Genomic DNA, 23,378 nt, shown 5'->3' on the forward strand with positions numbered 1-23,378 from the left:
CTCATTGTACTTGACCAATCACCTCACTCTTCCGAGCCGTCCCAGTCACTGCTCCACCCCCTCTGCCATGTGGAGTCGCCAGCCGCTTCTTTTCACCTGACAGGGAGGAGTTTCACCAGGGGGACATAGCACGTGGGAGGATCACGCTATTCCTCCTCAGTTCCACCTCCACCCCCTGAACAGGTGCCCCAACCGACCAGAGGAGGCGCTAGTGTGGCGACCAGGACACATGCCCACATCCGGCTTCCCAACCGCAGACACGGCCAACTGTGTCAGTAGGGACGCCTGACCACTTGAGTCTTATTGTCGTTGTACGATGAGGCGTAGGGTTGAAGGTGGTTACCTCTGGTCGCCGGCCTCTGTTGACGTAAACACAGACGGGGCTGTAGGCTCCACTGCCACACATGAACAGGTGAGTCCTGTTGTAGGGCTGCACCACGCGGATGAAGTTCCCACAGCCATGCTATAACAAAACGAAAGGAAACCAGGGGAAAAAATTATGTGAGTGAGCACAGCAATTAAAAACAATTCATTACAGTAAAATCTTTATTTTATTTGTATGGCGTGTGCATGCTCTTTCACAGCGACACCCTGCAAGGTAAACAAAGGCTCTCACACATCCTCTGCATCCCCTAGGAAAAATGGAGATGCATCCTTTGGACCTCCCCATGTAATGACAGTAGAGAGGCAGGCTCAGCAGGAATTTTTAATCAACTGTTTGCTTATTAAACCTTGCTTGTAATTAATATTCACCACCTTCACTTTTATTTTAAACGCCATCTTTTTTTAATAACTGTTCTGTTGTATCAGCCATACCAACATGGACCTGGCTCTCTCCATCTGGCCACCTAATCATCCCCTGTGTATTTTTGATTTTGTTTTGATTTTGATACACTCTATTGATCCTCATAGGGATATTATGCCCTGCATGTAATCCATCCTAGCTGTGTAGCTAGCAGTGGGCAGCCGCCGTGCAGCACCCGGGGACCAACTCCAGTTCGTCTTGAAATGCCTCGGTCAAGGGCATAGACAGGAGTACTAACCCTAACATGCATGTCTTTTTTGATTTTTAATTCACTCAATGACTTCTCCCTCTCCACCTCAAGCTGATGTGTTGTGGGCGTTCTGGTGCAAACTGGCTGCTGTGCATCATCCAGGTGGTGCTACACATTGGTGGTTGTTGAGGTGAGTTTCCCCCTTAAATGTGAAGTGCTTTGGGTGTCTAGTTAATGTGCTATATAAATGTAATCTATTATTATTATAAATGTTTTATCAGTTTTTAATTTAATATAGTGCATTCTGAGCACTTTACACTGAAGTTTATGTATAAAAAGGCCTACGTAAATAGCCCAAGTTTAAGGTTTCCACTGTGAAGCAGAGAAAGCATATAGTAGTTTTTCTCCTGTATTTCGTCCACCGATTCGTTCATACATTGGCAACACTTTTTTCCGACTATTTAAAGACAACCTGAGATGAATATTGACTTTTTTTACCGTTAGCTCATTTCTCATGTTGCATTAGGTACCTAACCCCATAAAAATAATAAAAAATTCAATGTTCTACTTCCCATTAAAATCTAATCACCTTAACTTCCTCTTAAACAGACAAGTTTTTTGTGATTGTGTCACGAAGTCTGAGCAGGTGGGCGACCCGAGCAACATTCCAGCCAATAATATTGTAAGTGACCGGAGGAGGCGGTCGCTCTGACTGGCGACGGTTCTGCGCTGGGGGAGCGCAAGGGCTCATGGGTCTGTTAATTTTTGAGTTGACATTGTTATGATCTATGTTACATTTTTACGTGTTCAAATGTTTGGTTCATGTTGGGGTGTGTAGTTTGTTTGGGGGTTTGACTCGGACTAAATAGAAGACCGTTTACTGATCATGACTTAGACTAACATCGCTGGTTTTGACCTCGGGGGGGGGAATCATTGTGTTGTTGTGCTGTTCAGTGTATGGGGGATGGGAACTGCCCTGAAATTAAGATCTCTGTCTCACAATGCCTTCTTCCACGCAAGCTTGTCACATTCGTGTCAGAAGTGGGATTTGGGCTGAAGAATGGAGAGAGAGATCCAGAGATTGAAATGAGACACTGAACGGACCCGTTGGCGCTTGGAAAACCTGGCATGGCAAAAGACGGAGCCTGACAGAGATGGCTTTTTCCAGCCTACCCTGATGGCTCCAGTGCACCGCGGCCCCCTAGAAGCCAGAAGTGCCAATACAGGGGAAAGCCTGCTGCCCACCACCACCGACCGCCCCCTAGAGACCAGGAGGGCTGCTGCCAATGAGCCACCACCACTGGTCCCCACGCCCAGCCTGTCGCGCCCCGCAGTTGGGCATAGAACAACAGCCAAGCTGCCCAAGCACAACGGGATGACACAGCTAGAGACGTACCTCTCGCAAGTCCAACTAGCACAGCGGATGGAGCAATGAAGAAACTGCCATTACCTGGCCATGGTGTCGGAGGGAAAGGCGTTGCAGGTGCTGCTCAATCTAGCCCCAGTGGAGCAGCGAGATCTCCATGCCCTGACCACGGCACTGGAGAGGCGATTCTGGCAGCAACCCTTCACTGACCAGCGCAGGGAGCAGCTAGCCAGCCACCGCTGTCAAGAAGGAGAGAGCCTGGGCACCTTCGCCACAGATGTGCAGCTGCACACCCAACATGGTTACCTGCAGTTTAACACAGCTGCCCAAGAGGAGCTGGCCCTCCACACTTTCTTGCAGGAGCTCAAGCCGGAGCGGTTGCGCCAGCATGTTCGCCTTGCCATGCCCCAATTCCTCAGCAAGGCTCTCTGCGAAGCTGAATGGGCTGAGGTGGTACTCTACACACGGCCCACCCAACAGAAGGCCCCACTCTCCGACCGCACGTCAGGTTGGCTGACTACGATGAGGAGGAAGAAGAGGCAGAAGAGGTCTACCAAGTTCAGCCTCAACCACAGCAGTCTCGGCGATGGCCTCCAACATCCAGGCGACGTCCACCCCAGCCGACTGACCACTGTTACCGGTGTGACGAGCCTGGTCACATAGCCCGCGACTGCCCAGCACCAGCACTGAAATCCAGAGTCACCTGCCTGGCAGGGAAATGACGGCAGAGTGGCCTAGTGAGGGGACCACCACTCCAGTCTCCAGACCCCCATCAAGGCCAAAGCACGCTGGTTGGCTGCCTAGGTCACACCAAAGGGCTGTATCTGAACTGGCAACTGCCAGGGCCTGGTAGACACAGGGTCTACCATTTCTCTGGTGCAACCTGGCATCCTCCTGGGCACCACCAGCCCACTCTCAGTGGCATGGTCACTAACCTAAACCCAGCTGATGACAGTGACAGAAGATAAGGCTGGTATGAGAGGGAAAAAGTCACCGCAAGTCCAGGCTGGAGACCAGTAGCTGGCACATGAGTTCTGCACCAGGACAGACCCTCCCAATACCCTCCCCTTGCTCTGCTTGTTGTTGGGGGGGGGGCAGCAGTAGCACCCCATGCACCGATCAGTTTGACTCTCCTCCAGTTGCGCTTCCTGTGAGCCCCAGGTGGCCTGTTCACCAGTGATGGCACCCTGGGCATGTGAGGGACTATGTGTTGGGGTCATCAAGGACGACTGACCCCTCAGATGGGGGTTATGTAGCGACTGGAGGAGGCGGTTATCTGACTGTCCCCATGAGCACAAGGGCTCATGGGGACTGTTAATGTTCGAGTTGAAATTGTTATGATTTATGTTAAATGTTTACTTGTTCAAATGTTTGGTTCATGTTGGGATTTGTAGTTTGTTTGGGGGTTTGACTCGGACTAAATAGAAGACTGTTTACTGACTGACTGACTGTATGATTGTGAGTTAGACTAACGTCATTGGTTGTGACCTCAGGGCGGAAATCATTGTGTTGTTGTGCTGTTCTGTCATTAAGTAAAAGAGCATTCCTGGAGCTGTGTGGTGTGTGGGGCACGGGAATTGCCGTAAGATTAAGATCTCTGTCTCACTATGCCTTCTTCCACACAAGCTCACCACCTACTACTACTTTCGGCTGCTCCTGTTAGGGGTTGCCACAGTGGATCATCCATTTCCATTTCTTCCTGTCCTCTGCATCTTCCTCTGTCACACCAGCCACCTGCATGTCCTCCCTCACCACATCCATAAATCTCCTCTTTGGACTTTCTCTTTTCCTCTTCCCTGGCAGCTCCATATTCAGCATCCTTCTCCCAATATAACCAGCATCTCTCCTCCACACGTCCAAACCATCTCAGTCTTGCCTCTCTTGTTTTGTCTCCAAACTGTCCAACCTGAGCTGTCCCTCTAATATACTCATTCCTAATCCTGTCCTTCTTCGTCACTCCCAGTGGAAATTTTAGCATCTTCAACCCTGCCACCTCCAGCTCCACCTCCTGTCTTTTCATCAGTGCCACTGTCTCCAAACCATATAACCTAGCTGGTCTCACAACCATCTTGTAAACCTTCCCTTTAACTCTTGCTGGTACCCTTCTGTCGCAAATCACTCCTGACACTCTTCTCCACCCACTCCACCCTGCCTGCACTCTCTTCTTCACCTCTCTTCTGCACTCCCCGTTACTTTGGACAGTTGACCCCAAGTATTTAAACTCATACACCTTCATCACCTCTACTCCTTGAATCCTCACCATTCCACTGTCCTCCCTCTCATTCATGCATAGGTATTTCGTCTTGCTCCTACTGACTTTAGTTCCTCTTCTCTCCAGTGCATACCTCCACCTCTCACAAGCTCACCACAATATCATCAAATGTTTTGCACCATCCAATCAAATCACATCCCTCCCTACACTTTGTCCCACCCTAATATTCTGTGTTACTTGGAAATACGGCACATTACGAAAGCAAGATATGCTTGGTACTAAACAATTGTTTATAGAATAGTTTACATATTTTAGATGGCATGATCACCTGCAGTTTCCAAAATAAAATGCACAAAAGGTAAGTACGGCATTCCAAAATGAATACCTTGTACTTTTGAAATGAAAACAAATTATTTTCATGATGACATGACTCGGAGAACATTTTTCTTTTTCTTTTTGTATGTTGTTTATCAGCAATGTAATGTCAACACAGCGGTAATGTTCAACCAGGATCAGGAGTGGATGAGGTTTACTTCTTCAGGCTCTGGGTTAGAGGGCGAGGGGCACAAAAAAACCTAGCACTTGTTTATCTCTCTTAAAGTGTCGCGCTCCGCTCGGGGAATGCAAATCAAAGTCATCACACTCATGAACTGGTTATGCAGTCGCATGCAATCAAACAGGCCAGACAGACAGACAGTGAAAAAAGGGCGTCTGTACTGAACATGACATTTCTAGGTAAGCCCAACTGCCAACTTCTCTCTATCGCTGCCTCCACCTCCCGCTCTGTCGGGAGCCGCTGGAGCGCTGGGTGTTGTGGGTAATGCAAGTGTGAGTCTGCAGAAAGAGGGGAGGGGTGGAGGGGAAAAGGGGAGATGGGTGGGGCAGAAAAGGAGAGAAGTTGTGAGAAGAGGAGCGAACCGGAGACGAGGGGAGCGAGCACCATTGGGAGCCGTCAGGAACTTGGCCATTGCTGCTTACGCGGCAGCTGCTGTGGCTCACGGTCCACACACGGCTCCGCCGGGAGCCATCGAAAGACAACTGCATCCCCATTGCACGCCCATCTCACTTGTTTTCACCCTCTTTCTCTCTCTCTTTCTCGCTCGCTCTCTCCTCAGTTTTATCACTGATCCATCTCCACCGCTCTCAACATGCCTACACCCTGGAGTCTGCTCACATCAATGACAGACTCATAATGTGATATATAAGAGAGTGAATGATGTTTTAACATCATCCATGCCTTCATTACCACCCATGATGAACTGCATCAAGTCATGCAGCCGTGGCCTCAGGTGGCAAGAGGCTTTCTGTCAAAGCAGAGAAATGGATGTAGTCAATCGGGTGGTCTTTTTAATCGAAACAGGTTTGAGGGCGTTTCTTCTTAATTGCCACCGTCCAGCCAAACAACATGTGGTCGCTCTGTGAAGCCTCGCTGACCACAGAACTCACCCGGGTGGAGGAACTTAATATACACAGATCAGATGAGTAATCAAAACAGCCTGGACGGAGACGCCGCCTGGCAAAAAGGGGGAAACGGCATTAAGAAAGACAGAGGACATGCAGCGCATACGAATGAAAGACTGAAAGAGAGAGAGCCGAAAAGTGCAGGGTATGAAAAGCTGAAACAGAAAAAGAAAACCCAACAGGAAGAAAAAGGCGTACCAAACATTTGGGGAGAAACTATAATAGAAAATGGGAGATGGCACGATAGCAAAAAAAAAAAAAGAGAGAGAGAGGGATGACATAGGAGAGTGGAAGAGAGAAGGAAGCGCTGAATAGCTCCATACGCAGACAGCTAAATATTTGTGGGAGCCTGTCCACAGCGGCTGGGCTGTGACTCAAAGCAACACAAATCACCCAGTGACTGGAAACAGCTTCTTCTCTACCGCTGCAAAGCTGAGCTGCACAAGTCCCTCGCTCTTTCCCTCCTCACCCCGCTTGCCACAGGCCGGAGACACGTTGGTCTGTGTTAGAACAAATGCAGCAGTTTCATATCCATGTTTTCAGTCCGTGTAAACTGCTACTCACATCAACAGTTAAATTCTTAGAAATGTGTTTTCAAAGAAACACTCCTGCATAGTGTTGAACAGACGTCATAACTTCTCTCACTGGATGTGTTCAAGTCCAGTCGAGTCTATTTGTATAGCCCCAAATCACAGATTAGTCCAGAAGGATTTCACAATCAGTGCAATATACAAACCCCCCTGTCCTTGGACCCTCGCCTCGCATGAGGAAAAAAACTCCGTAACAAAAACTTATTGTCGGGGGGGGGGGGGGGCCCTAGGCAAAGCAACCGAGGAGGAATCCCTCGTCCAGGACGGACAGACATGCAATAGGTGTTGAATGCACAGAGTGGACAAGAGTCATGTAGAGAATATATAGTAAATACCAAGAATATAAGCAAAGCAAATTCAAATGCATTGGGTTATTATATTTCTAATGAGTGCAGAGCACATGGAGTAAATCTGGGCTCCAAGACATCAAGCAGCCACAACAAATGACTAGCAGGTCAACTGCACAGTAGAGTCACTACCCTGTGACCTCTGTGGACCCTTACGGTATGCCCGTTCTTTCTCCCAAGCAGCCAAACGAGTGGAAAACAGAAGCAGAAAAGTAGAAGAAAAAAAGCACTATAGACACATCCTAGTTTCGCCTTGTTACAGCTCATGAGCAGCACTCTGCTCAACGTACTAAAATCAGGCCTGATATGAAACCTTTTAGACAGAAGTGGCAATGAGCCGTGTCCACTTTCGCGAGCTTTGATGCCGGTTTATTTTTCTACTGCGTCCTGTGGGCTCCCCCCTGACTCCCACGCCTCATTCTCATCTCGACAAACAGGGCCGATGCCAGGTGGAGTCAGCCGGGCCAGGCCAAGTCAGTGACCCTCCGGACATCTGCTGCCTGACGCTTATGTGGTTGGACCACGGGACATGAGACACATGCTCGCAGATGGGAGAGGAGAAGCCCAGGAGGCAGGACGTCCATGGTTCCAGCCTGAGTTCACCCCTGCATGCATAGGAGTTGATCAGGGAAAAGATGACACAACTGCAAATCTTGATCTGCGTTTCGGGGAGGGGGGGTAGGACCACCCAGTGATCCCAGATCAGACTTTTGGGATGTTTCATCAGTGTCCTTACCGTAGGGTCCTTGCCAGCCATTTGGCATTCTTCTATCTTGCTCGCAGACGCGGGCCAAAACAGCTGTTGGGAGACACAAAATTTAAACAATTTACTATGAGAGCAGTGGACAACACGAGGACTGAGAGACACACAGCATGGGGTTTAAGCAAGCCAAGCTTTGATCAGATCCACCTTGTTACAGGGAAAATTCTATAAATTGCTTAGAATAAAATGGAAAACGCCTCATAAAAGTTCCGATCATCTTTTGAATATGAAGCAGTCGGGGGTGATGGCCCATCGCAGCTGGTGAAAAATGGCGCCGGTTTTCAGCCTGGAAAAAAAAAGGGCTTCGAAAGGTCTGGCTCAATGAATACATCAGGCAATTTACTCTGCAAAAACGATGTGTTGCGGGAGTCCCCAGAGGAAACGAAACACTTCCCCCATCTGTTTATGCTCTCCACGCTTGTCAATTACGCCCCGGGAAAACTCCTTCGCCACACACTGAATCAGATTTATCTCCGAGCTTCTGAAACCACCTCATGCAGCGGTAACCCGAAGCGCTTGAAAAGACTCTTATGCAGAGCCTCAAATTGGCTGTTATCATGGAAATACGTAGTAATTTGCATAATATCATATGGACTAAAACGCCATATAGTCTAATAGCCGTTACTGACATGGTGCGATATTGAATAATCAACTCCCCCCCTTCCTGTTTATTTGTACAGGGAGTTGAAAATAACCAGGGAAATGCAGGAATGAGAACATCTCGCCCCACATACACTGACCTGAAATTTATATGTAGGTACTACGTAAAGTAGGAAAATATATATATCTCACAATCTGTTGTTCTGTGAGTCACTAATGAGCAATGGATGTAGTGTTGGATGGATGCACCAGTCACATGACCCAAGGGTAGAGGGTAGAGGACCTCTTTTAGTTATTGAACACCATGAGGTGTGGTAGCGGACCTTGAGGGTGCCCTGCGTGATGTTGTTGTTGTCCATGGAGAGGACATGGTCCTTACAGCCCACATACATCCGATCCTGGTCCTCGTCCATCTGCAGGATCCTGTAGTCCATGGCCTTGTCGGACAGACTGAAATGTTCAAAAGACTGGGACGCCTGCAGGTCTGTGACAGAAAAGGGAAAAAAAAAACATGGTCTCAGGAAAAACACTTAAGGGCCATGGAGTCTGAACATGACTTCTAGTTTGAATCGGGATTTTCGTGTTTTGAGTTGAACCTCAGGGGGACGAAGGTCTGAGCACAAGGATTTAAATCTCACGATTTATTGCTGCTACCATTGTGTCATATTACCACTCGATACTCCTGTTTCTTCCACTTAGCTCTCATCCCTAGACAGATGGGAAACCCTGAACATTAGGGGAGACATATACAGTGTACAGTGGTTAATGCAACTTTCCTCCAGAGTCTCTCCAGCTAATTACAGGCGCACATTGTTCGCATCGGAGGTAAACATCCTCAGACAGTTATTTCCAGTCTATTCATGTTGGTAATAGAGAACCCTCAACCATACCATCAAAGCCCCTCACTGTGAAAGCCACCTCATGCATATTTATCACTTCTTCAATCTGTACTGATCGCTTGGGGGGGGGGGGTTGATGTAGACTAGACACCGCACTCCATCTCCGCCCTCCCATCCTCTGACCCTCCACGAGCACCGTCTGTTTTTCCTCCTCTAATCAGCAAACAAGGTTTCCAGAGCCTCAGGCTAAAGTCGCATTTTCATCATCCTGTGGCATGCGTTTTTTTTTTCTTCCACGGAGGCTTTTTCATCTTGAAGAAAAGCGCCACCCCTCTCTGATCACAAGCTTTTGTTGGGCTCTTCAGCCAGATGCGACATAATGCCCGGCGTGTTTAACTTCAAACAAGGACGAGTTAACCGCAAAAGACATAGGCGAGTCGAACGTTTCCCACGACTTCCTCCTTATCTACACCCTCACCCCCACCCCCACCGACCTCTAAGAGCTCCTCAGCGCATGGTGAGGTAGGGTGGAACAATTCATAATCAGGCGTGGAAGAAGTTGTCTGACCTTTTCACTTAAAGGGAAAATTCACAGATTTTCAACCTTGTCTATCTGTGACAGGGATAGTGCATGAAAAATTATTTCTGCATCTCTCAGGTCGCAGTGAAGCAGTTTTTTTCTGGCCGCCAAGTGACGTACCGTGATGTCAGCCGGTTGGTGGATGGAAAAACTAACAGCCTAGCAGGGTTTCTAATACTTTCATCTCCTCTAAACACCCCATTCAAACAACAAATCCCTGTTCTCTCGGCTAAGCTGCGGTTCAGATGGTGGACATAATGTCCTGCAGCACGAGCGTGGAGGACGAAGATACAGAAGCTAACGTGCAGCGATGCATTCTGGCATGTAAGACCCCGTGAGCGGGAAAACAGCCATTTCTCTGTCAACATACAACACAGTGAGGACTTTACTGCTTCAAACCACTAAAGTACTCATCAGTACTGACTGCACATACACAAAACAATCGGTGAAATGTTCCTTTAAGTTTAAGTACAAACACCCTGACACAAAATTAAACCACCACAATGACATTTTTCCCTTTTTCTCCCCAATTGTACCTGGCCAATTACCCCACTCTTTCAAGCCGTCCCGGTCGCTGCTCCACCACCTCTGCCGACCCGGGGAGGGCTGCAGACTACCACATGCCTCCTCTGATACACGTGGAGTCGCCAGCTGCTTCTTTTCACCTGACAGTGAGGAGTTTCACCAGGGGGGCATAGCGTGTGGGAGGATCATGCTATTCCCCCCAGTCCCCCCCCCCGAACAGGCGCCTTGACTGACCAGAGGAGGCACTAGTGCAGCGACCAGGACACGTACCCACATCCGGCTTCCCACCCGCAAACACGGCCAATTGTGTCTCTAGGGATGCCCGACCAAGCCGGAGGTAACACGGGAATTCGATCCGACGATCCCTGTGTTGGTAGGCAATGGAATAGACTGCCACGCCACCCGGACGCCTTGAATTAGATGTTTTTATTGGACACTGAATTGGAGTTAGGTGAAAGATAGTGGTTCTAAAAAAAACCTTACAAACAATAATCAAACTGAAAATTTGATCCTGCTTTTGGAACATTTTAATTACCCATCTGATTGGTTCAGTGGATTGGTTCCGCTTGATTCTGATTTATATGTCAATACAAATCCTCATTTTTTTTATTTTTTCAAAAAACCTAAGTAACATGATTATGTTATAGAGTAAAAGTATGGATATTTGCTGTTTAATGTAGTGGATTGAAAGCCGAAAGGTTCCAAAATTGAATATACTAATATATCTCATCATCAGCTGCTTCTCCAGGGTCGGGTAATGGTTGCAGCAAGCTAAGTAGGACACTCCAGACGTCTACCCAGCAATGCCCTCCAGCTCCTCCTGGGGGATCCCAAGGTGTTCCCAGGCCAGAGTGGACATGTAGTCCCTCCAATGAGTTCTGGGTCTACCCCGGGGTCTCCTCCCAGTTGGATGTGCCCAGAAAACCTCCAAAGGAAGGTGCCCAGGAGGCATCCTAATCAGATGCCCAACCACCTCATTTGGCTCCTTTCGATGCGAAGGAGCAGCGGCTCTACTCCGAGCTCCCTCCGGATGTCCGAGCTCCTCATCCTATCTCTAAGGCTGAGCCCAGACACCCTTCGGAGGAAACTCATTTTAGTCGCTTGTATCTGCGATCTCACCCTTTCGGTCACTACCCAAAGCTCATGACCATAGGCGAGGGTTGGAACGAAGATTGACTGGTAAATTGAGAGCTTTGCCTTCTGGCTCAGCTCCCTCTTCACCACAACGGTCCGGTATAACGCCCACATTACTGCTGATGCCGCACCAATCCATCTGTCAATCTCTATACTATACTATACTATACTATACTAGTATTATAGTATTAGTATTATACCTACTATCTCTATACTATCCAGCCATCCATCCGTTACCCAAACCACTTATTCTGCTCTCAGGGTCACAGGGATGCTGGAGCCTATCTCAGCAGTCATTGGGGGGCAGGCAGGGAGACACCCTGGACAGGCTGCCAGGCCATCACAGGGCCGACGCACACACACACACACATACACACATTCACACCTAGGGACAATTCTCTATACTATACTAATGCACATTATGTTAATACACTAATAAAAGTTAAGTACAGATAGTTGAAAAATGTATTCAAGTTAACAAAGTACTCGTACTTTGCTACTTTCCACCCCTGTTTACTTTTGAAGATGAGGACACCTTCTGGAGTCAAATGAACACACACAAAAGACACTTTGTGTTCACCTGACCTGGTGGAAATTAAATTGAATGGGAGGGGGACCGAGTGTGTGTTCAACAAAGGGAAACTTCTGGAAAAAGATTGCATGGGCGTCGGGGTTCAAAGCCGAAGCGATAGCATCATAGCACGGGGCAGTGAGCAGGGGCGGTGTTGTTCCAGCTCCGAGGAAGCCAAAGATATTACATGCCCAGCGCCGTGAAAACGGACAAGCCACCACAACTAACATCTAATTAAAAACACACCGGCCTGCCAACCGCTGCCAAAAATGCATTCTTACAGCTTTCCCAAATAAGCAGCTGGGGGAAGACTTAACACCTTTTGGGCCACTCACTTTTTTTTGCCTCATTTTTACACTTGGGGGTAAAGTTTTAATTTGACCAGCTCGCTGCTCGAGCGTCCGCTTTGGTTGGAGTGCAGAACGCATCAGCGCACAGCTGTCAGTAATGACACCACTTTACAATGGACGGTGTGAAACTGGAAGTGTATCTAGCTGATACACTTTGGTGCTTTCTTGCAGGACATTATTTCCTGAGCTCTTCTTTCGATGAACATCCTTTCAGACTTACTGGTTCCCGGGCACCACCGGCGGTGTGCAGAGCATCCCTTGGCGGTACACCGGACGAATCTAGATATTTGTAGCACACTCTGAGAAACTGGCAAAACCCAATCAGACCATGAAATCATTATCAGGGTTCCCACTCTTTTCCAGAGATCATTTTCCAGGACCTTTCCAGGACATTTTCAGTGATGATCTAGCTGGTATGACACAGGGGTCGCGCCATACAATAATATGTCCCTCTTTTTAGAAGTCTGATTCAAAGACGTGCAGTCTATGGCTATAACTTATCTATGAAACCACCTCTTACATGCTTAGAAATTATGACATATTGATTATAGAATAGTGGGATGGCCTGGCGGCCTGTCCAGGGTGTCTCCCCGCCTGCTGCTCAATGACTGCTGGGACAGGATCCAGCATTCCCGCGACCCTGAGAGCAGGATAAGTGGTTCAGCTAATGGATGGATGGATGATCATAGAATAACGCAGGTGAGAAATATGGGAAATATTCATTTTGGGGAGCTCCGATAGATCGCCTAGTAATTAATTCTAAGTTAAAGGAAAAAAGAAGAATGTTGAAATAATTTTCCCGGACATTTTAGTTTTCCTCTCATTTTCCATGCGTTTTCCATGACTGGAAAATCGGTCGGCTGTTTTCCAGGATACGTGGGAACCCCGGTTATTCGAACATTTGAGATTTGTGATTTACTGAGCCAGTATAATCAGAGCATTGTGGAAGTTGGGAGAAAACAGTCGAACAACTTCTCTCTCTCACTACACGAGTGTGTTGTTTATTTCCTTATATTCCCCATCCCGCCCAACCACATGGCGCTGCGTAACCATGGCTACCCCCTGAGCCCTTAAAGTGAATACGTCAACTTAACACAACCAACAAGCTGTGGTGAATTATGCCCATAAATCCACTACAGTAAAATCACACTATCATGGTATAGTGCTGAAGGTGTGACTGTACTTGTCAGCAAGTTAACCCATTTACATGTGTGCTTATTAATTGTGTCATGATGAGATTGTTGGCCAGTAGAGATGTGTGTGTGTGTGTGTGTGTGTGTGTGTGTGTGTGTGTGTGTGTGTGTGTGTGTGTGTGTGTACACACACATGTGGTGGTGTTTTTCATTGAGATTTTTCTGTGGTTTAGTAAAACTGTGGCTCACTTCAGTTTAATCAGAGGTGGAGCTCGGTCCAAAACTGCTCCAGGACGTCGCTCCCCAAACTGGAACAAAGTGTTCACGTAGATGAGGCGTGCGAGGTGAAGCAACTGTTAATAGTATGGGGAACTTTGTATAGATTCCCTGTGGGGGCAGGCGGGGACACTTTCATGTTCCCTCCTGAGGGCGGAAGGGCTCTGACCTCAGCGCTGAGATGGGACACAGCAGGGGTGTGTCACATGGATCCCTCCAAAGCCCCCGGCCTATCCGCTAAAGAGGCGAGCCTACCCTCTGGAGAAAGCGCATACCGTTGGATCCAGTGTCTTCTCGGCGCTCGGCCCCGGAGCCCGCACAAACAACATGAGTCACGCCTGCACCAAAACGGCATTTCAGACCAACATCAGAAGTTTACAATACCAGATGGTGCACCTGCTCTGTCAGTGGGGTGCGGGCTGCTTTCAAGAATCGTCAAGGTTTTTCACAGTCATACGATATATCCACCGGGGCAAACAAGTCTATATATAAACCATATGAAAAAATCCACTGGGGCAAACCAGACCGTAAACACAACATATGCCAACTCATGATCTCCAAATCAGGTTGGCAAAGACTGGAATACGACTGCCTCCCGGGGGCTGCCTTGTGTGTGTGTGTGTGTGTGTGTGTGTGTGTGTGTGTGTGTGTGTGTGTGTACATGTTTAACTATCCTAATGTGGACCGAATGTCCTCATTAGGATAGAAAAACCAGAAACCACCTACCTTGTGTGGACATTTTAGAGGTCTTCACAAGTAAAAGGGTCTATTTTAGGGTTAGGAGTTAGTTTTAGGATTAAGGTTAGAATTAGGGTAAGGGTTAGGGTTAGGCATGTAGTTTGTGTGGTTAAAGTTAGGGTTAAGGGCTAGGAAAGGAATGTAGTCAATGAGGGGTCCTCATAAGGATAGTGAAACGTGTGTGTGTGTGTATAAAACTAATTTTTTCCGATATGGCCTCTCACCAAACCATCTGTGTTTTTTTTTAAATACACAACATAAAAACGTTGATGGATCTTCAAAATCAGAAATGTCGCAATGAATGTCATTATCACCTATTGTGACATCACAGCCAACTGCCTGACAGCAACATTCCCCGGGTGATAAATCCGCATTGTCAAAATCAAACACACACTACTTTTGTTTCAAGTGGGGACAATGTATTGGCACACAAAAGGGAAATTTGACCTTTGGAGTTTTGCTTTCGTTTTTTTTTTCCCCCTATCTGCGAGTAATAAGTCCCCTGGCTTGTAACATCTCCTGACCACATGCGATTCATTAGCTGTGAGTTTATGCGCGTTCCTCCCAGCTGAGATCAGAGAACTCCAGAGAGCAGAAGTGTCCACAAGTGTTTGTGGACACCAGAATGAACAGGCCTAATTTGCTCTGTGTGAGGAAGAGGTTCTGCATTATTGGAAATTAACATTTCTAGGAAAGACATGATGTGCGGTCCCGCCCTGGAGAGGCAGGCGCGAGAGAGGGCGCGGGGGCAGCAGGGACAGGCTGAGGCAATGTCTATGATGGAAACGTCTCGTGCTGTGATGTTCTTTTTTTAATTTCCCCCCTCTTTTTCTCCCCAATTGTATCCGGCCAATTACCCCACTCTTCCTAGCCACCCCGGTTTCTGCTCCACCCCTTTGCCGATCTGGGGAGGGCTGCAGACTACCACATGCTAGGGGTGTAAGAAAATATCGATACACCCGAGTATCGCGATATTATCTTTGGTGATACTGTATCGACTCTCAAAACCACTATATTGATGTTTAATTGTTTACATGTAAAGGTTTGTGACAAACGTTTTGTGTTGTGTGTAACCCCATGACCACTAGATAACAGTGTTGTAATCTATCTTCAGCCATTGGACTCTTCCACTCCAACGAAACAACATAAACTGAGACAGAAAGTAGCATAAGCACAAAGAACACAGGCCTATGACATCACAATATATCGCCTTTCTTACAGCATCGCAATATATCACAATATATTGACTCATAACCCCGTATCGTGATACGTATCGTATCGCCAGATTCTCGCCAATACACAGCCCTACCACACGCCTCCTCCAATACATGTGGAGTCGCCAGCCGCTTCTTTTCATCTGACAGTGAGGAGTTTCACCACAGGAACGCAGCGTGTGGGAGGCTCATGCTATTCCCCCCAGTTCCCCCTTCCCCCCGACTGACCAGACGAGGCACTAGGTGCAGTGACCAGGACACATACCCACATCCGGCTTCCCACCCGCAGACACGGCCAATTGTGTCAGTAGGGACACCGGACCAAGCCCTCCGGAGGTAACACGGGGATTTGAACCGGTGATCCCTGTATTGGTAGGCAACGGAATAGACCGCCACGCCATCCGGACCCCCTGTGCTGTGTTGTTCTGCCACTGCAGGGATGACAGAAAGAGGGCTCCTTTTTTCATTGCAGACAAACAGATGGGGAGAGAGAGAGAGAGAGAGAGAGCGAGAGAGTGAGGTAAAACAAGAAAAGGGAAAGAGATAGAAGAGAAGGGCCTGAGCGTTGGTGGTTTGCGGTTGGTTGTTGTATTATTCATATGGACAGGTGGGCCTCACGGCTCCCTGTAGATCTGGCATCGTTCCCCAAGGTCTTCGCTTTGAGCTCTGAGCCTTTTTAATGGAGGTGGTTGGTCAGTCAGTCACACAACCCTTAGTGACCCTGACCCCAGCCCTGGACAGGAGGTTGGTGGACTGGCCAAGGCGATGAATGGAAAACTCCAGTGCCCTCGCCCTTTGAAGCGGTTTATTTGTGTGAGCTGGTCAAGCGAAAACAGTACAAAAGCCTTTTGTTGGGCAAAGAAACCACAGGGGTCATCCAATATTAAACAGCAACTTGCAGCCCTCGCTACAGTTCTTAGCAGGCTGCGGTGCTACCTAATCCTAAATCAGAAACCATGTCTCGCATGTAGGAAGACCAGCTGTACGTAATGTAAACTAATAAAAGGAAGTTTGACTATTTAAACAATAATTATAGTTTTTCTTACAACCTGGGTCACATGTTCATAGTTTTTTGCCATTGTGAATATCAGTTAAGATGTTTTTTCCCCTCTTTTTCTCCCCAATTGTATCCGGCCAATTACCCCACTCTTCCGAGCCATCCTGGTTGCTGCTCCACCACCTCTGTCGATGCAAGAAGGGCTGCAGACTACCACATGCCCCCTCCAATACATGTGGAGTCACCAGACGCTTCTTTTCACCTGACAGCGAGGAATTTTGCCAGGGGGACGTAGCGCGTGGGAGGATCATGCCATTCCCCCCAGTTCCCCCTCCCCCCCGAACAAGAGCCCCGACCGACCAGAGGAGGCGCTAGTACAGCGACCAGGACACATACCCACATCCGGCTTCCCACCCGCATACACGGCCAATTGTGTCTGTAGAGACACCTGACCAAGCCGGAGGTAACAAGAGGATCAAAGCGTCGATTCCCGTGTTGGTAGGCAATGGAATAGACCACCACGCCACCACGCTCAGTTATGATGTTTTAGTCACTAACTTCATTTTGTGCCAGACAAAGCTTTACAATGGCATCTTAAGAGTCAACTGAACACAAACCTTCACAAGTCTTTGTGAAGGTTGACATGTCTTTTCAACCAGAGTGACAAAAAAACCCTAGTGCCTCAGTTAGCATGTGTATGGTGTTTCGCATTATCTATGTATTCTCTATTATGCTGGCCAGGTACTTTCTCGATGGTTACTACTACCTAGATTAGGTATAGGCTGTTTATTCCTGCCAGTTGAACCAGGAAGTAACTCATCAATGTGACTGACCATTGATAATACTGGACAACTAGCAGAAAAACTTTTAAATTTCACTGTCATTTTCACTTCCAAATTGATTAAAGTGTACTTGTAGAAATATGTCTGATGCTCATGTTCAGTTGTCCCATAAGATGCCATTGTAAAGCCAAATCCAGCGGTGATCCTGTATCTAAAACCTCTACAATGAAAACAATGAGTAAAATGATATCATAACCGATATGCACGATGACAAAATTTATGAAGACCCCAGGTTGTAAAAAAACTGAAGTTATCCTTTAAGTCAGAGATGGATTGTGTGCTGCCAAGTTCATTGAACTTTGGCACCAAATCAATTCTCATTCAAGCCGAAATGATCTCCCGTCTTTGGATTCATGATTGACTCGGTGGAAATTCATCCATCCCCATTCTAACAGAAGACACAAAGGACCCCCTCGGTCTGTGACGGCATGAGTTTGTGTTTGTGTAGTCAATACTTCTCTCTGAAGAGAAAGTATCTGAAGTAACTACCAGCTTTGATCATTGTCCCGTGTAATTCGGTGTTCTCTAAACTGTGTGAGAATCGATCAGTCAAGGAAAGAGAGCCCCATAGTAATCATTGTGAAAGGCCACAAGCCACTGAGTAAAAACAGGAACAACATTCCCTCCAATGTGATTGTGGTGAACAGCCAACTAGAAACAGAAAAAAATGTGGGCAACTGGGAAGGGACTTGTCATTGTGCCCCCATTGGTTTTGCAGCTATTAAAGTGGAGATTGCGGTGCTTGGTCGCTATTCCTGAGATGACAGAGGGGAATTGCTTTTTGCTTTGCTGTGATTACATAGCTTGTGGCCGGTGATGGGTGGTGGTGGTGGTTGGGGTGAGGGACGAGGGGTGGGGGCAACACCGCAATTTAAGCATCGCTCAGGTTTCCAACCCAAAACCCTTTTTTTTGTGACAGACTAGGCTTCCAAGATAGTTTGTGCGACCAAGTAACTTGATTTCTACAAGCAGTAAACACCACCACCGTTAACCCCTAGTTGGGGCTCGCCATACAAGGAGCGGTTCATCGTATCGCAGAATCGTTAGAAATAAAAAAGCAGAAAGAAAAACAGATTCACAGCAGCTGGAAAGTGTATCGAGATCTTTACGAGATGGATGACTGTAGATCTGGATCTGCTCGGATTAAGTTTAGGGAGCAGTGCCAACTGTCTGGCCTGGGTGGCCCAGGGATGTCACTTTGACAGCGTTATGGTTCCCTCTTCTTCCAATATGGCTGATAAGACCCAGCCAGAGGTGGCATAAGGAGAAGTTGGCATCATGGCATGATCTGAAGGTAAATGTGGCACGTGAGATAGGGGGTTATGAGAGGATGATACAGTGGGGCTTAGTTGTATACCATGCTTCCAGTGCCGTTTACCCTAATATTCTCCATGAAGTGACTCATCTGTGGAGTGTACTGACATATATGGAGATGTAGTTCAGTGTGTGTTAAGGGGGCGCTTCCCACTGATTTTAATGTGTGGTGTAAAAACAAAGACTGCAGTTTACATTCCAATGTCCAAAAAGGAACAAGGTTGCTCTTACATATTCCTTTTTTTTTTCTTTTGAAATTTTTTCTCCCTTTTTCTCCCCAATTGTATCTGGCCAATTACCCCACTCTTCCAAGCTGTCCCGGTCATTGCGCCATCCCTCTGCCGATCCAGGGAGGGCTGCAGACCACCATGTCTCCTCCGATACATGTGGAGTCGCCAGCTGCTTCTTTTGACCTGACAGTGGGGAGTTTTGCCAGGAGGACATAGCACATGGGAGGATCACGCTATTACCCCCAGTTCCCCCTCCCCCCAGAACAGGCACCCCGGCTGACCAGAGGAGGCGCTAGTGCAGCGATCAGGACACATACCCACATCTGGCTTCCCACCCGCGGACACGGCCAATTGTGTCTCGACCAAGCTGGAGGTAACACGGGGATTCGAACCTGTGCAATCCCCGTGTTGGTAGGCGACGGAATAGACTGCCACGCGACCTGGATGCCCTGCTCGTACATATTCTATGAACAATTATGTATCTCACCAATTTATTCAGGTCTTGTCAACACCAAGACTATTTAGAGAAGTGCTCTTAGCCAAACTGAAAGTAAATAAAATAATATCAGCAGAAAGCAACAATTTGGGATGACCTTGTCCATGATGTCTATTTTACCTTGCTCCTCACGAGCTAAGAGATGAACTTGGTTGCTCCATTGAATGGCTGTGTGGGGTGTTTTCTCTTCTTGACCAACAAACCAAAAGGTCTGCGCACCCCATTAACACCACAGGGAAAGGCGGTGGGCCAGTAACAAACCAGTCCCTCTGTCTCCAGTACCCCCATACAAAATCAGACCACTTCAATGGGGCACCACCTGAAAGGGCAACACGAATAAATTAAACTCCATGCTAATGAGGCTTATCACCATTCTCTGCAGCAAGAACCTGTTGTCTCTGGTTGTCAAGGGCACTCGGTGGGAGGACCCCAATCACTTGCCTTGATAAATATTGAAGCAGCCCCCCCCCCACCCTCCCCCACTGTAATTCATCCTCACAAGAGGAGCTGGTTCCATCAGAGAGGCCTGATTTCAAACTGTCAGCCAAAAGCTGCTGCCCTTTATCCGGACAACGTCAAGGGCTCTTCAGTCCAGTTCCGGATGACTGCACTTACCTAATACGGGGTTGGTCAAATCACACATACTGCTCCAGGAAAAGACTTTATCCTGGCAACATACAGAAACCCTGCAGAGATAAATGGCAATGGTAATGGCAATTTTCCTTGCGAACGGGGGATGTCTGGTCCAGTCCCCTCAAGACTTGGCCCAGCGGCACGCACTGATAATCAGTGTGATATTTTCAGGTGTAGCAGATGGGACGGTAATGTGCCACACCAGGGCAAAGAAGCCCCCACCCATCTACCGAGAGACCACCCAGGATATCCCACACGAACCTACAGTCGTCTGATTGTCTGTCCGACTGACATATTCCACATTCCCAGGCGGGCGGCACCGAGGGCTCAGTCACCAGGCAAACATCAACAAGACATTCTTCCCTGCGGACTTACTGAAACCACTTGCCATGCGCAGGATCCAGGGTGCAGCACAGACGAGCTTTATCCACACACAGCTCATTAATTTCCCCCATTGTTTGCTGCTGCATATCATATTCCCATTATATCAGTATATTTTTTAAAGGGAATCATATGAATGTGTGGGATTCTAAAGCGATTAATGAATTCCTTTTCCATCTCCTACTTTCCTGAAGCAGACACCACTGTATCTAAGTGGGACATGAGAACCCAGAGTATCCCTTCTTCCTTGGCTGAGCATTTTTTAGGTGCGAGTAATGAGTGTGTATTATGGTTGCCAACTCCACGCGGCTCCAATTGAGGAGATTTTTTCACTAGGGGGTGGCAGTGGAAGTGGTGCAGAGACGGGCGGATGGCAGACCCTTAAGTGAGTCACAGAGAGTCACAAACAAAACTCGGAGCCACAAATTCCTTGTAATGCTCTAACCCGCTGCCACATGCATATTACTGACAGCTGGAGTGAGCAGTGAATGCCATAACGAGAGATTAAGAGTGACTACCTACACTTGGGCAAACAACAGCTGAGTTCATAAAGAACCATCTGAATTACAGCGATGACCAGCAAAAAATAACTGCTATTGGATTCAATAACAGCGATAATATATTTTTGCCATTAATGGAAGCCTGCAGCCCAATGACTGCTGGGATAGATAGGCTCCAGCATCCCCGTGACCCTGAGAGCAGGATAAGTGGTTTAGATAATAGATGGACGGATGGATGGATGGAAGCAGTGGCGGGCCGTGTATTTTAAATCTAGGTCTTCGGTGCATCCATCAAACTTACCAAAGCTGCTCATCATTTGAAGACAAAGTCCATCCTACGTTCTTTCTTTATAGAGTTCAATGACACGGTTGAACAGTACACCGGTGTGCTTCAGTTCCAACAGAAATATAACTACAAAAAAAAAATCTAAAGCACTACATCTAAAAATCTAAACACCATGAAAGAAAATTCAAATAAATCTTAGCTAATGCTGTTTTACACGCTAGCCAGTTTTACTTCAGTAATTAACTGGCCCTATGTTGATGTGCAGCCCGCCACATGAAAAATGCTGACGTAGGCGGCTAGGCAAGCTAGAAGGCTCTGGCATGTCAAAGAATATGCCTAACATGGCAAACTCGAAATCTGATTGGTTACAGAATGTGACAATCAACATCTTTCCCATTTGCTTCAACGGCAGAGGGATTCACTCGAAATTCTGAAGGCCTCAGGGGGGATTTTTCACCCATAGACAGCACAGGGAAAATCTGATTGGACAAAAGCTCTAATTTACATGAGCTGTACTGGAAGTAGCGCAACTGAGGGAGACAGTATTAATGAAAATATAAATTAAATTATAAAAATTGAATTTTCTGATTCTGACAATCTCTAGGCCACTCTGAAAGGAGGTGTCATTGCTAATGCCACAATGACATGGTTTGGTGTAATGCACACTGCAGAGAGCAGCGCTCACCACAGTTTTCACTGTTCACGCTTTCATTGTCAAAATAAAATCTTGATTGATTTTGCATTCCAGGTGATGTTGGTCAAATCCTGGATTCTCCCAGGCCAATCCTGGAGAGTTGGAAAACCTAGTGTGTCTGTGTGAGTGAGACTCCACTGGGGTGATGTCATTCATCGCCATCGTCACAGTGGACTGCATTGCATGGCTGGTTGCTAAGGGGTTGGCTAATATTCCCTCCAGGAGATGAAACCCAAGATACAAACTTGTCTGTCATGCTAGCCCATGAGCTAGTTTGCTTGCATTCCCACTGCCCTAATTAGCACCTGGCCTCTCCTCCACCTGTCACACACAATCAGATCTTCACACCCCAACATGCTCGGCCTCTCCTCATCTGCAGAGCTGTGAACTTTCATCTGCCCACATTGGGGAACTCTACTTACCTTTCACCTCCAGCAGCTTGTAAATCACTGTGACTTTCTGTTAGAGCTCTGAGACCTATAGAGAACCCCGGGTCTAGAAGAGGTAGCAGGAGATACGGATCACAGGAGTTACTAGTCATGAAGGGGAGCCACAGGGAACGGCAAGACGCATGACCAGATGAGGTGGACAGTTTGTAACATTTAAAATAAGGAAACATTTTCTCAGTGACATAATGACATCACTGGGGTCAAAAGGTTTTTTTTTTGATACTGAGTGATTGCAGTGGTATATATACACACACACACACACACACACACACACACACACACACATATATATACACACACACAAACACACACACACACACACACACACACGGGGGGGGGGGGGTCCAGAAACCATCAATGGAGTAGATAAAAGTGCTCAACAAATGAGGAGCGGAATATTAAGATAGATGTAGGGGAAAAAAACTTTAATGCATTTCAGTACAAGCTTGTTTCGTATGTTACGCACCCATCAGCCGCCAGTGTGATTAAAATGTGTTTTAATATACTGAATATGGAGCTGCCGGAAAAGAGGAAGGCTAAAGAGGAGGTTTATGGATGTGGTGAGGGAGGACATGCAGGTGGCTGGTGTGACAGAGGAAGATGCAGAGGACAGGAAGAGATGGAAACTGATGATACGCTGTGGTGACCCCTAACGGGAGCAGCCGAAAGTAGTAGTAGTAGTAGTAGTAGTAGTATTAGATTTATTTTAATCAGCACCCCATCCCACAGAAAACAGTTTTTGTTACGCCTGCATCTAAAAGAACCCCCCCCCAACAACTTCTCAGTTGACTTCACCTCCAACTTTGCCTTCTCCATCTTTCTTTCCAACCTAGAATATGACACGGCTCCCACTTCAGGTCCT

General features: G+C 47.4%; 1 protein-coding gene across 1 annotated transcript in view; it reads right to left on the reverse strand.

Moving 5' to 3' along the window:
• Window positions 1–23,378, reverse strand: part of sema3c (sema domain, immunoglobulin domain (Ig), short basic domain, secreted, (semaphorin) 3C) — a 59,888-nt gene that overhangs the window by 16,952 nt on the left and 19,558 nt on the right. Inside the window, exons 3-5 of the mRNA XM_056275602.1 lie at window positions 8,658–8,818; window positions 7,708–7,770; window positions 344–463 (exon numbers count right to left, since the gene is read on the reverse strand). Of these exons, the coding sequence (XP_056131577.1) occupies window positions 344–463; window positions 7,708–7,770; window positions 8,658–8,818 (344 nt within the window). The remainder of the gene's footprint in view (window positions 1–343; window positions 464–7,707; window positions 7,771–8,657; window positions 8,819–23,378) is intronic.

This window comes from Lampris incognitus, chromosome 3 (assembly GCF_029633865.1).
Source record: "Lampris incognitus isolate fLamInc1 chromosome 3, fLamInc1.hap2, whole genome shotgun sequence".
Taxonomy (NCBI): Eukaryota; Metazoa; Chordata; class Actinopteri; order Lampriformes; family Lampridae; genus Lampris; species Lampris incognitus.